General features: G+C 48.7%; 1 protein-coding gene across 3 annotated transcripts in view; it reads right to left on the minus strand.

Moving 5' to 3' along the window:
- Rnf220 (ring finger protein 220) overlaps positions 1-14,256 on the minus strand; it is a 214,889-nt gene that overhangs the window by 14,651 nt on the left and 185,982 nt on the right. The window contains exons 3-7 of one of the 3 annotated variants that reach the window (XM_046469366.2): positions 13,496-13,541; positions 10,052-10,153; positions 4,089-4,131; positions 713-834; positions 223-355 (exon numbers count right to left, since the gene is read on the minus strand). In XM_046469366.2, the coding sequence (XP_046325322.1) occupies positions 223-355; positions 713-834; positions 4,089-4,131; positions 10,052-10,153; positions 13,496-13,541 (446 nt within the window). Of the gene's footprint in view, positions 1-222; positions 356-712; positions 835-4,088; positions 4,132-4,277; positions 4,459-10,051; positions 10,154-13,495; positions 13,542-14,256 lie in introns of those variants that run through there. The other 2 variants (XM_046469367.2, XM_046469368.2) reach the window with 2 other exon arrangements.

A 14,256-nucleotide genomic window follows, 5' to 3' on the forward strand; every position in this document is an offset into this window, starting at 1 on the left:
TAGCTTGCAGTCTCACAATTCCATTTCCTCACCCAAATACATCCATTTTAATATGCACATCACAGGCAAGCAGCACGGTCACAAAGGAGCCCCGCCAGAAGCAGTTCCCACGTGGTGGAATGGATGACCAGCCACCAGCCCTGGCCTTGCAATTCCCAACAGATGGATACCCAGCAGAGGCCTGTCTACCAGTGTCAATGCCTATGTGTCAGCTGCTTGTACCTCGGAAGCCACCTTCCAGGAGAGTGGTGGCCCGTATCCGCTTCTGCCCACACCACTCATACTCCTCAAAGCGGTTGCTGTTTTCATGCTCGATGTCCACGGCATCATCCTCAGCCATGCAGGAGCCTTCCCTCTGTGAAGAGCAGAGCAGGATCATGCAGGGTCCAAGCCATCCCCACCTGCTCCCCAGGGCTTGCAAGGAAGGCACAGCCCAAGCCCCTGCTTATATACCATATAGGCCCCAGCTCTAGGGCTCCTCTGAAGTAAAACCAATTTAGAGGTCAAAGACCTGGACCTCTTCCCAATAACTTTCCATGGGAGCCCAAGTGGGGAGTGAGAAAGAGTGAAAGCAAAGGGAAAGAGCAAATGAAAGGGAAAAGCTGCTAAGATCACATGAAGACCCCAAGAGCCCACAGATTTGGGGGCAGTCAGCAGCTAGTGTCAAGGGAAGGGAGGGGAGAATGAAGGTGGGTGGTGACGGTCCCTCTACCTTAGAAAGGCAATGCTCCACATGCCTACTCATCTCCTGTTCCGATCCTGCCAGGGGGCGGTTGCACAGGGGACATACCTGCCCTTCATCTTGCTTCCTCCGTTTCATTTTCCCAATCCGAGCTGCATGGAGAAATCAGAAACAGGGCACAGAATAAGCAATCACTATAACTAGAGTCCCAGTGGAGCTAACACATTCTGACCTGCTGTCAGCCATTAGCCCTTTTGTTCAGTGCCTGATCTGGCCCTCATTTTACAATGCTTCCTCCTGCTCCTTTGGGGAAGAGAACTTGCCAAGAGCACCAGGGAGGAGATGGGTGCTAGGCCAGGAAGTGTCCACTCTTTGGCTATAGTTGGCTCAAGCTCAACGGATACCTTTCTATCTGCTATCTTCAATGAGTCCAATGGGCAAAGACACTCCAATTATTGCTAGATATCTCTTCAGAAAGTCAAGACCATAGGCTCTTTGGTGTCAGGAAATACAACTTTAGAGAACATTTCTTGGTTAGAACTCAAGGTCACCCCAGGGGCCAGATTTGGCATACTGTTTTCTCATCAATTAAATTACCCTTTTATTCCAGAGCTAAGAGCCCTGAAGTACAATCCCTGGAGTCCTACCTAGAATTATCCTAGGAGGAATTGGAATTTCTCTGATATCCACTGGTCCCATTTTATAGGAAAGGAAACTGAGGCCCAGTTATAAATAGAGTATCTGGGTCAGACCATGGATGGCCAGGTCAGGGTACCCAAGATACCTTGAAATGGAAACCCTTGATGTGCCTACCCCAAACCTGTTCCATCATTTCTAATCAGTACAGAGGGGCTAGCAGGCCCCAGAGACAGAGGACCGCCTGCCATGCTATCCCGCAGGGGGCTCAGTTCCAAAGTGCACACTGCAAGCCCACAGCACTGCTAATTAATGCTGAGAGATGCAATCATTTCTAATTAGCTCACTAATCCCTCTCTGCAGTCCTCCTGTCACTGAAGCAGGGAGGGGTCAAAACAAGGGATTCTGTTCTCTCTAGTCCCTCCTAGGATACAATAGAAGGATCAGAGATGACCACTATAATACCAGACACTGAAAGGAGAGAAGGAGAGGTGCCTGCCAAGGAGAGGAAGATTCTCCACTGCAGAGCCAGGAAGAACAACTTACATACTATTTTGCTTTCTTTTTTTTTTTTTTTGTAGTACAAGGCATTAAATCAGATGCACTACCACTGAGCTACATCCCCAGCCCTTTTTTTATTTTGAGACAGGTCTCACTAAGTTGTTAGAGTTGGTTTCAAACTTGTGATCCTCCTGCCTCAGTCTCCCGAGTTGCTTGGATTACAAACATGTACCATCATACCAGGCCAGGAAGAACTTTCTTATGTATGCTGACTCTGATGGGAAGCTTATGAATGCAATAAAGGAAGGAACACAGATGACAGTTATGTTGTAAATCAGAACTTCTACTCTTAAGTCAGGCTCAATGTCAGGCACCTTCACAATGAGGCTCATCTACATCTATAATGAAGCTAAGGTTGTCTTCCCCAAAGCGCTTAGTGATCAATGTGCTTGCCCAAGAGGCTGACATGTGGCAAAGGTAACATAAGAAACCAGGCCTGACTCGGTGGTTGGAATGCTCTCCTGCCCCAATGGTTCCCCATACTTAGCAATATCAACAAAATTGATCCCAGAGAGTGTGCTAGGCTCCAACTCCTGCCCGTTGAAGGTTTAAGGAGAAAGCTTCTTCAACTGCAGAGCAGTACGACCCTAGATAAAGACCCAAACCAAAGGGAAAACCACTGGCCCACCAAACTGAGCATGGAGTTTGAGAAACCTTGGTCTATAGCCCAGCCCATCTCAATTACCTGTGTTTCCACTATAGAGATGTGACTATGTTCTGGGGCTCCTGGGACTTTGTGGACAAAAATCCAGATCACATTGCTTTGGCTTACTTAACTAGAATCTCAAATTCAGGCAACCTTGACATTCCATGGCTGGGATGGAGAAGGGATGTAATACATCAGAAAGGCATTGAGCAAAGGCCCCCTGAGAATTCTAGAAGTCTAGCCTGAAGCAGTGTGCCAACACAAAAGATCCTCACCGTACAATGACTGAATAAAGAAATGAATCTCAGAACTACCAAAGAGGGCATGATACTGGATGCTCTCCTTGTCCAGGACACCCTAGGAGAGCAGATGATCCCTTATAGTCTCAGAAAGCTATGACAATGTACTGGGCTTCTTTTTAAAATCCTCAGGTAAGCAAGGCAGACTTGGTTTTCCCCTGCTATTCATCTTCTAAGACCTGAACTAACTTACCACAGTGTTGTACAGAGTCTTGTTCTCTACATGAGGCTACCTCTGAGTTAGAGGAGCCAAAGTATTTGCCAAGGAGTAACATGGTATGGTAGAAGCTCAGACTTTGGAGATAAACAAACTTCAGTTCCATAGTGGCTCAGTTACATCCCAGCCTGTGTGATTTTAAACAAATCACTTTCATGTCTCAGAGCCTCAGCTTCCTTATTTACCAAACGTGTGTAACATTTTCCTCTCAGAAGTGTTTTAAGAATGGTGCTTAACATGGTGCTAGCCCATAATGAATGCTCTCCCTTTTTCAGACAAGCAGAGCCTGGCAATAGCAAACAAGTGATAAGAGCTGGGGATCTTGAACGTCCATGGCCTCACTCACTCACTCCAGAGACCCTAAGCAGCTTATAGCCAACCCACATATACACCACACCCCAGTCAGCACAAAAAGCGAGGATCATTCAATTGTGTTCGCAAACAAGAATGCTCCAGAGATTTGAATCCAAAAGGGGGGCCGCCAGGTAGTGCATACATGGCCTGCTTTCAGAGAAGGCCTCTAAGAGCTGTCGAGCCCACGCTGATCACTTTTGTGAAATGTGGGCCGACTGATAACTCAAAGAGCCCTGGGATGAGTTAGTTCCTGTTGCCGTGGGAACTCCAGATCTCACTGCATTGTCAAGTCTCAGCAGAGAGGCTGTATTCACACTACTGGGCACTGATTAAAAACTGGAAGAAAAACATTCTCAGCGCCCTGCCGGCTTGTATAGTGAGGTCCCAGCAGTTTGCAAATTCAAAGCTGAGCTCCCGAGTGGAATTATGTAGCTTGTTCCTCATTCTCCGGCACTTATTGCCCCCCAGGGTTCTTCAGGGCCTTTAGAGAGAAATGGGCAAGAGCTGGGAACCATAACCTCCATTAGACGGAAGGGGAAACTGAGGGCGGCAGCGGTGGTTTGGAAATACTCATGCGCTGTGACTGTGAAGTGAGTGGGCCCCAAAGTGGAAGAGACCCAAGCAAGCCAGGAGCAGCGGGCAGTGAAGGAGGTGGCCGGGGGTGGGGCGGAGGGAGGGGCCGGCAGGACTCACCATTCAGTCGGGTCTGCCGGTTGGCTCGCACTCGCAGGAAGGTCTGGGAGAGGATCCCGGACAGATGCAAAAAAAAAAAAAAAAGGGGGGGACAGAGCGTCAGACACAACCTGGAGTCCTGGCCCCCGCCCCAGCCCCCGACCCCAGTCCAAGCCTGCCCCGCCCCAAACAACCCGTAAACAAACCTACTTCCTCCCTCCCGCCTGCCCCCCTGCTTCGCCGGCCGCTCCGGGCCCTCGGCATAGCCGCCGGGGCTGCTCTAACGGGACCCCGTGGCCGCCACGCGGTGCCGCCCCAGCCCCGGCGTCCGGTGCTCCGGGCCCCGCAGCCACCCGGCTGGCGAGGGCGGCGATGCGGGCGGATTCCCCCCGGCTGCCCGGCGGCGGCGGCACCTCAGCTCCCAGCAGCGGCGGCGGCCATGTTGGCCATGATCACGTGACCCTCCGCCGTCGCGCGCTGGGGGTGAAAGTTCACAATGGGGGGGCGGCCGGACTGGGACCAGGAAATAGCCGCTCAGAACTCTGGTAGCCACTAGCTGGGGCCGCCCGCGGGGTCCCTCCCACTGCCCCTAGAGCCTGCCAGCCCCAGCTTTAGTGCCTGCAAGGTCCTTGCCCCCGCCCCACGGCCCCTCCCAGTGCGGGGGTTCCTTCCTCCCCAGAGCCCGGCCCTGACTTGCTCCTCCCGCACGGCCTCCCTAGGGCATCCGCTCTAAAGAGGCGCGTTGCTGCGGAGGAGGCGTTGGAATTGATCGTCCGCTGGCCATCCCATCGCAAGCTCCCAACATTTTCCTACTTAGCCCAGTGCATCCCGTTCCTGCTAGTAGAAGATTCCCCATATTTCACTGTTGCTGGACATCCCCTGAAGCTCCTCAAGAGGACCTCATTGCCAACACTGAGCTCAGCATCCCCCAAACAGGCACTTGCTTCCTGGGTTCTCAGTTCATAAGGGAATGCTACCATCACTCAGGTGTGCCCACAGTTAATTTGAGAGTCGCTCTTGCCCCCACCTTCTTCACCCCTCAATAATTCCTGTAGAATCCATCCTGAGAATCTCCCTTTAAAGATTTCTTGAATTTTCTCATCTCCACCTCCTGTGTTATCTCCTACTCATCCTTCCAGGCCTAATCGAAAAAGCTTTCCCTCCCTCCCTTCCATCTCTGTATCCTCATTATAGTTAGTACAAGTTTTTATCAGTGAGCTGACGACTCCAGGTTGAAGCCATGTATGAGTCATTTGGGTGAACCCAGAGCCCAGCATGGTGCTTGGCATAGGCAAGACATCCCTGAGAGTTTCTTTAATGGGTCTACCTACTTTGGTTGTCACTGCTCTAGTACATAATCTTATTAGCTTTCTCAATTTGCACCTGTCACTCAGCTCATCTTTTAGTCTCCAGTTTGTCTTCTTGCAACCCCTCCTCCACACAATTCACTCAGTATGATCTCTCTTTTGTTCAAAATTAACCCTATTTCCCCTTCTTTAAATCCTTCAGTAGATTTCCACCTAGAAGATCTACACAGTGACACAGGCCTGCCCTGCTCTACCCTATCTCTAGACATTTCTTCCGTACCTACTCCCTCCTTTTGCCCTCCTGACACTGTAGCTTTTTGAGCATCCATGCTCTGCACTCAGGGATAGATACTCCATGCCCCATGCCCCCCAGTTCCCTTCTTTAACTTGTTAAGGACTAGCAAGCCTTCATTTTTCCTTCCAAGTCATTCTTCCTCCCCATCTCCTAGAGTCTTGAGTTTGTTGCCTCCTCTGAGTTTTCTTTTTTTTTTTTTAATATTTATTTATTTATTTATTTTCAGAGGACACAACATCTTTGTTTGTATGTGGTGCTGAGGATCGAACCCGGGCCGCACGCATGCCAGGCGAGCGCGCTACCGCTTGAGCCACATCCCCAGCCCCACCTCTGAGTTTTCAATAGTTCCCTGGCTTCCCTCTGATCACATGTATTTTTATTGTTTGGTGAGGCATCTCTATTCAGTCACCCAGCATAAGGTCTAGCATGAAGGAAATACCAGTAAAGGAGAAGGACCTTGTGAGGGAAGCCTTAAGCCCAGTACAGGGTTGGGAAACTTCTATAGTTTGGATCTGGAATGCCCCCCAGAGGCCCAGGTGTTAGTCTTGGTGTTATTGGGAGGTGGTAGAATCTTTAGAAATTGAGGCCTAGTGGGAGATCCTCCATCACTGGGGGTGTGCCCTGAAGGGGATTTGGGGACTCCAGTCTATCTTTTTTTCTTTTTTCTTTGGCTTTTTGGGCATGAAGTGAACTGGTGAACTCCTCCTTCTCCCATACTCCTCCTCCTTCTCCCATACTCCTCCTCCTTCTCCACCCCCTGCCCTTTTGTGTGTGTGTGTGTGTGTTGCTGGGGATTTAAACCAGAGGCGATCTACCACTAAGCTACATCCCCAGTTCTTATTATTTATGTTATTATTTTGTTTTTTATTTTGAGACAGGGTCATGCTACTGACCTTGAACTTAAAGCCCTCTTGCCTTATCCTCCCAAGTAGCTGGGATTGTAGGCATGCCCTACCATAAACAAATTATGTTTGTCATAATTTGTATGTTCTCAGAAAAGGCACTTCCATTCTCTACACCTGTTTCCTTAGTAATAAATTGGGGGCAATGAGTCCTAGTTTATGTGGTTGCCAGGAGGGTTAAGGGGGGTAATAGTTAAGAGGGTTAGGCACCTAGCAGGAGCTAAGTAAATGGGAATCCAAATTGGAAACCAGTACCCCCTGCTTTTAAGGACTAGTTCAACAATTTTTTTGAAACTTTATTTTTGGTACTGGGGATCTAGGGATGCTGAACTACATCCTCCATCCTTTTTTATTTTGAATTTTGAGACAGGATCTTGCTACATTGCTGAGGCTGGCCTTGAACCTGCATGCCTCCTGGCTCAGCCTCTGGAGTCACTGGGATTACAGGCATGCACCACCATACCTGGCTCACTTTAACGATTTTTAAAATCTAGCAAAACTGTAACTACTACTTGCCAGGCATTGTATAAAGAGTAGGGAATGCCTAGCTAGTTCCTGGGTTACTTTCTGCTTCATTTCCTACCAGTTCCCCTTTCCAACAGCACATCCAGGGAGTAGTTAGTATTCAGTTAGCATTGTACTTTCTAAAAATAAATAAATAAATAAATAAATAAAAGAACGACTTACAGGTCCTCGGACATATCATTCTGTGTTGTACTTCTCTGTCTTTCCTACATAGTACTGCATACCCTGCATAGTACTGAATACCCTTTCTTCCTTGTTCATCAAGTGAAATTTGCTGTTTTTCCTTCCTTTCACTGTGCTATTTTAAAAATTTATTTATACCCATGTCATAGCACTGGGCCATAATTATCTATTTGCAAGTCTAACCCCTTGAAGGCAAGGACACTGGGCTGAATATGAGTGGTACTAGATAAACCTTTGAGTAAAGGAAGGATAAGACAAGGTCTTTGCCTTGGAGGAACTCCAAGTGGAGTGAAGAGTCAGATTCATGATAGATTAAAAGTGGCCACAGTCCTTTGTAGCTTTTCCTCTTGAGAGCTGGATTTCCTCATCCCTTGATTAAGGGCTAGCTTTGTGACTTGCCTAATAGAAACTGGTGGAAATCATGTTGTGTGAGTTCCAGATCTAGCTTTGGACTTGCAACTTTGGCCTTTACCCTCTTGGTGAGACATTTCCAGGAGGCTGCTAAGAAGCCAAGAGGCTACCCGGAAGAGGACCAGGGCACTCCAATTTCCCAGACATGTCATGGGACCATTTTGGACCTTCTAGCCCAGCCAGTCCTTAGCTGAATGAGCTGCATAAGTGAGGAAATGCCCAGTAAACCCACAGAACATAAGAAATAATAAGTGGCCAGTGGGTTTTGGGATAGTGAGGTGTCAATAGATGACTGAAACATACCTAAACAGTTGATCACAACATAGGGTGACAGGGGCAATAACAAGGATACACGGGTCATGAGAAAAGACCACCAAGTCTTTTGGAGATGGTATTTGGGCAGGATGTTGAAGGATAATTAGAAATTTGATATGGTGGGGTAAAATAGCACTGTTAGAAGAAGCAGCTGTGTAAAGATAAGGAGGCAAAAAAGGAAAGGCACAGGGCGGGTGGGTAGCATTGAGTCAATGAACATAGGCCATGGAACTCATGGAGGGGAGTAGCAGAAATGGAAGCTGGAAATACAGGTTGAATTTAAATCACGGAAGGTCTTGTTATGCAGAGGATCTTGAACTTTATCTTATAGGAAGTCACTTAATTTGATTTGTCCTTTAAGAGGTAAACTTAGAGTATAGACAGGGTCTTGGGTTTTAACCTGAGAAGCATCTAGATAGGCTCTAGAGGTTTCCTCACTTCCTGAGTTAGTTGCATGTACAATGCTGTATATGAATGTGTGTGGTCATATATGTATTTTTTTAGGCAAGAAACTTTTCTGGTATTCTGTCGAGAATAAAAGAAACACCAACATTTTTGGGGTAGAACAGGGTGTGTGTGTCAAGGAATTGAGGTGATTTTTGCCTGATGGCTATTCTTTTCCTAGTTCAGCAGATGGTGAGACTGATGCTATGAGAGAAGTAGGGCCTCTAGAAGCAGGGCTTTGCTTAGCCTTTGCAGTGAAACTCTCCAGGACAGAGCCTCGTCTTCCTCTCAGACAAGGATGCCCAAGAGGTCATTTCTCTACCTCACATCAGGGTTTTCTGGATCAGGGCAACGTCTCCTTGGGGGCTGACTGGGCTGCTGCTCTCAAATCAGGATTCATGAGGGTGGGGCTTCCTCTCCAGCACTGGCACTTTGGGCTACTCAGTTCAAGCTCTACACAAAGGCATTTATTGGAGGAGGTGCCAGTGGAGGCCCACACTTGGCACTCCACTCTCCAAGCTCTGCACCCTGATTCCAGGCTGTGTCAGCTGGGAGGACAGAGTGCCTGAGAGGACATGTTTCTCTAGTTCCCACCAAGGTTTGGTGTGAGCCAGCAGGGACCCTGGCTCTCCACTGCAGCTTATCACTCCCTACTGTTTTGCTCTCCACCAGAGCAGGGCTGTGTTTCCCAGTTCATATTGGGGATCCCTCAGATGCTCTCCTGCCATTTAGATAAATTTCCTGGAGCAGGCCTTGTTTTCTTCTTTCTGACAAGGGTGCCCAAAGGCAGGGCTCTACCTCTTAGGTAAAAACTTCTGAGGGAAGTTCTTTCGCCTTCCTACACAAAGAAGTGCCATCTATAGCTAAGCTGTTATCCTTAGGCTTCCTTCGTTTTTTGCTCTGATCTTTTAGGACTGTGTGATGACTCCCTTCCTGTTTGCCCACAGGCAATATCTACCTGTTTCTCTATACCGGCCTGATACCAAGTTTTGGCAGGATTGACTGTTGATTTGCTGAAGAGATCCTGCGTGTGTTCCCCACCCCCACTCCCCCAGCAGGGATTGAACCACTGAACCCAAATCCCCAGCCCTTTTTATTTTTATTATTACTTTTTATTTTGAGACAGCATCTTGCTAAATTACTTAGGGCCTCACTAAGTTAGTGCGGCTGGTATTAAATTTGTGATCCTCCTTCCTCAGCCTCCGGAGTTGTTTGGATTATAGGTGTGTGCCTCCATGCCTGGCTACACATCTTTCTTTCGAAGACTAAAATCTTCAGTGATTCTAGCCTATGTCTCTGGCTTTCTTATAAAGCAAAACTCCCTAGGATACTTCCTGGTGGATAGGACACTTGAGAGGTACTCTGAGCCCAGCAGACCCCAGGGGACCTTGGCATCTTTCCTTAAGAACCATCCATCTTTAAGATACATCCATCAGTGGCACCTGGGCCTTCTGAGTTTACTTAGACACAAGAGGGAACCAAACACAGTTCAGTCCTCTTCTCTGACCTCCCTAGGAGGGGAAAAGCTAGCAACAAGCCTGGTCTTGAAGCTCTCATCTAGATGAGCTTATCTCTCATGGCCACCTGCTACTCCCTCCTCACCTGGTATCTGTCTGAGTGGTGCAGATCATCAGTGGCAGATGAATGTGGTGATGCTGTTGGAGATTCTCCTTCCCTCTTGATGGAAGCAGACAACAGGAGGGACTGGAAGAAGAAAAAGGACAAGTGGCCTCAGACCAAATGGGACCTGTAGTCAGTCCCCTGGAGTTACCAGTCCTGTAGAGCTTTTGGGAGTGAAGCAGGAAGAAGTAGGGCAGAGGGACAGAAGACCACCTTTGAGATTCTGAAGACATATGGGCAGGCGCAGGAGTATGGTTATGGGAGAGAATGGTTGATTTTAGGTCTGGGTATAGACTCCCCCCCACCCCAGAGCATCCAAACCTCCATCCCTGCTGCAGTTAATCTTTGCCTCAGGGAGCTGACACTCTCAGTCCACTCTCTGTGGGCTGAACAGTGGGCAGAACCTGCTTTATTCTCCCTTAGAGAGCAGACACTCTGAAACCCCCATGAAAGGTTGGGGGTAAAACCACATATCTACCACCCTGCCTGCCCCTAATACAGGCTGATGGGAGCCCTCTATGGAGACAGTAAATTAAATAGTATGTATGAGTTTCCTGCGTGCAGCTAGGGATGTATGCTGGGTCCATTTATCCCTGTGCTGTGGCGATGACCCCAGCAAAAACCCCAGCAAAACTAATCCCCCCATGTCAATCCTGCACGGCCTCTTCTACATACGCCTGCAGTTTAGATTAATAAACTGTCTACTTTAAATTGTTTGCGAGCACCACAATTCTAAATACCACATGGCACATTCAGCCTGAGAGCCAGCTCTTGCCAAGGCCTTATTCAGCTGCAAACTGGGGGCCCAGAGGCCTAAAAGCAATCCATACTTCCTCCCCCCACCTTCTCCAGCCTGCACAGCTCTGAGAAGGAAGCATACAATTCCCTAGGAGTCCTCCCCAGCCTAGAAAGCCATGCCAAATCGCCAGTGACAGCCCAAAGAAAGCAATTTGGGAAAGATGGAGCAACCATTTATCCTTCATCTCCAACTGAGCCTTAGGATGTGACCCGCATGCCGTGGCCATGTTGCACATCCTCAGGCAAGGGCTCTGGGAAGGGAAGGGGCAGCTGCTGATCTGGCAGGGATCCCTGACTCGCCCACGGCTCAGAGAGGAGGCTGCAGAGAGCCTGGAGTGGGATTCCCTGCAACTGGCAGCTCCTTTTTCACCCACCCAAGCCCAAAAAGAGGCCTGTGGCCAACTCAGCCCCAGATCAGAAAGAAGGTGATGTCAGGCAATGTCCTTCTCCTCTGGTCCCAACGCTGAGGAGGGTGAACAATGTGGGTCCCCCACCATGAAAAACTCATGCTTGTGTGCACTTTCTCTCTCTCCCTCCCTTCCTTCCTCTCTCTTTTTCTCTGGGTTAGAAGCCCTGAGAGGCCTCAGCATTACACCTGGGGCAAGCAGAATAAAAAAAGGTCACTGGTGCTTTTTAAACATGGACCAAAAAGCAGTAAAATGTGTTTTGAAAAAAAAATCTCGGCATTAAATCATGACTTTTTGCCTGGCTCTTCGCCTCATTAAAAGTGGCCTTTTGGAAGGTAAAATTATCATTGTAAGCGATAAGATCTTTAAGAAAATAATTCACGGCTTCTTCACCCTTTAATATGATAGCCGCCACCGGCTAATTTTTTTCTTAATGGCAACGAGGCCATCAATCTTGTCTAAGGCCTCCTCGCCCTCTCCTCCTCCTCCCTCCCGCCTTCTCCCTATCTTCCTAGTCTCTTGCTTCAACCTTCTGCCTCCTACCTCTTTCCCCCATGACCTGCTTCCCTAAAGCTGAGGTCAAGGCCAAGGATAGGTCAGGAACTGTTCAGCTGTGAGGATTAAGCGTATATCTGGAAGTGGGTGAGCAAGTGTCTCTTGTCTCATCTGGTGGCCACTCTTCCTGTGTATGTGGTTGTGGGAATGTGCCCAAGTTTAAGACTTCCTGTGTGTGTATTCTGACCAGGCTTTGTGTATGGGTCTGCATATGTGGGAGGTAGGAATGGATGCAGATTTTCAGGATTTGGCCTTAGAATATTTGGCCTTTCTGGTGTCCAAGTTCCCAAACCTGCCAGCCATGCTCAGATGTCAGATGTCACTGGTGTATCGGCCAATGTGCAAGTTTTGTCATGACCTTCCTTAACCACACCATTCAGTGCTGCAGGCTGGGCTGAGCTTGGCCAGTGTGGCTCCCTACCTCTGTGAGTTGCAGTTGCCTGGCTTTCCCACCTTTCTCTTTGGGGCTGGCAGGCCTTTGCCTCCTTGGCCAGGGCTTGCACCAGTCCAAAGCTGGGCTCAGTTCTCTGCTTCTCTTCTTCCAGCTGACTGCAGCTGAGAGACTTCTAAAATGAAGGTGCCAAGTTCACCTTTATCCTTTGTAAAGGCCTGCAGAATAGTGAGGCCAACCCTGCAGAAGTGAAACCTATCACTTTGGCTCTTTTTCCCAAAACGACCCTCTCAGAGGTCACCAATGACTTTAAGTCTTCCAAATACAGTGGGTCCCTCACCAGCTTTTCCCTTTTGCATTGCTGAGCACCCATACATTCCAAAACATTTTTTTCCTTAAGATCTCGGGATACTATGTTATCCTGTGGTCCTCCTAACACACTAACTGTCCCTCCTCTGTCTCCTTCCCAGCCTTCTGGACCTCACCTTGACTGGAAGTGCAGGATTCCTGAGATTCCCTGAGCTTCAACACCCACGCCTCACTCCCTATAATATGCACTAAGAGGGGGTTATTTTGAAAACTTATAAGAAGGGCAACCATATGCCGGGGGTGGAGCAGGGGATACTTATTGGTAAGGGCTTAGTGTTCCTCTCGAGGTCCTCATCCCTTCCAAATCATCATCTTTGGAGAAGAAGTACCATCTTCTTCTGTAGGGAGTTCTCAGCATAAATTATGTTATTATACTAAGTTTCTCTGGCCCCTCCTTTGAGACAGATACTCGCCCTTCATGTTTCCTTTCTCCATCTGATGCTTTCAAGGTTCTCTTCCATAATGTGTGTTTAGAGGGGCAGACTGTCTCCTTCGATCACCAACATCCTCTCTGGTTCCTTATTGCATTGCACATACACCCAATGGTCTGGCTTCTAAGGCCTTGCACTGTCTTTAACTCAGTTTCTATATTTTTCTTCACCTGCTACAGCTCATCTTCCTCCTTTTAGTCTCCCAGCCTTAGTGTTTGGGTTGCCCACATCCCCAAGCCACTCTTAACTCTGATCCCTCTCCTTCCTCCTAGGAGGAAGTCAGATGAGCATATCCTTACTCACACAAAGACACCCCCATCCCCACCCCACACACACAGTAGCTCTAGGCCTTAGGTTGATGTTCAAACCCAGGAGACATTGGGTATCCAGGAGGAGCTCCTTTCTCTCAGGAAGAACCAGATCTGGGTAGAATTAGGTCAGGATGGACAGGAGGAAAACATAATTGACCACCTACCTTGGGGGTGCCTGGAGCCATGGCATCCTTCAGAAGGGAATTCTTGCTGCCAAGAAAGAAGAAAACAGGGTTGATCGTTATACCTGCTGCCCAGGATATGTAAAGCTAAAGTACCAAGAAGAACCTAAGAGAGATGGTATAGCCAGCCTTACCCAGCCAGCTTAGCCAAGTACCACCCAACCTATTCTACACAGTGGCCTGGCCTACTTTATCAGCCTTTATCCGGGGCCAAAGGCCATGCTGATCACGGGTAGAGAGTTACACATACAAGGCATGGGAGACTCCTCAGTGGATCTGAGGAAAGGAACTTATACCTGACTCCTGGGATTAGCCCTAAAAATTCTGCCTGCCTAGGAGGCTTCCTTTCTTTCCCCATGCCCTGTCCCCAGCCTGTTCTTCTCTCCTATGGGATTGGGGTGATGAAGCTGACATGGCTCTTGTCAATTCTCCCTCCAACAAGCTGCAAACTGTGTTAGGCCAGGAATGATCTCCCCCTGATTCAATTTGTCAGCCCCAGGCCCTCCGGCATCGGGCGCGGCAGGCGGGCGGGAGCTGGGCCCTGAAATATGGTGGGCAGCTCAGAGCAGGCGGGGGCCGGGGCGGGAGGTGATGGATGGGCTGTGGGGGAGGCGAGGACTGTGTTTAATAACAAAATTGGTATGCAAGGCCACATCCCGCGCTAAGCATGAGTGATCCAGAGCCACAAAGTATTACAAATCCCCGCTAAACAGATGCTGACAATGGAACAAGACGTATCAAAT

Source organism: Marmota monax, unplaced genomic scaffold (genome assembly GCF_021218885.2).
Source record: "Marmota monax isolate L192 unplaced genomic scaffold, Marmota_monax_Labrador192_F-V1.1 WCK01_AAM20220418_F8-fsc00008, whole genome shotgun sequence".
NCBI lineage: Eukaryota > Metazoa > Chordata > Mammalia > Rodentia > Sciuridae > Marmota > Marmota monax.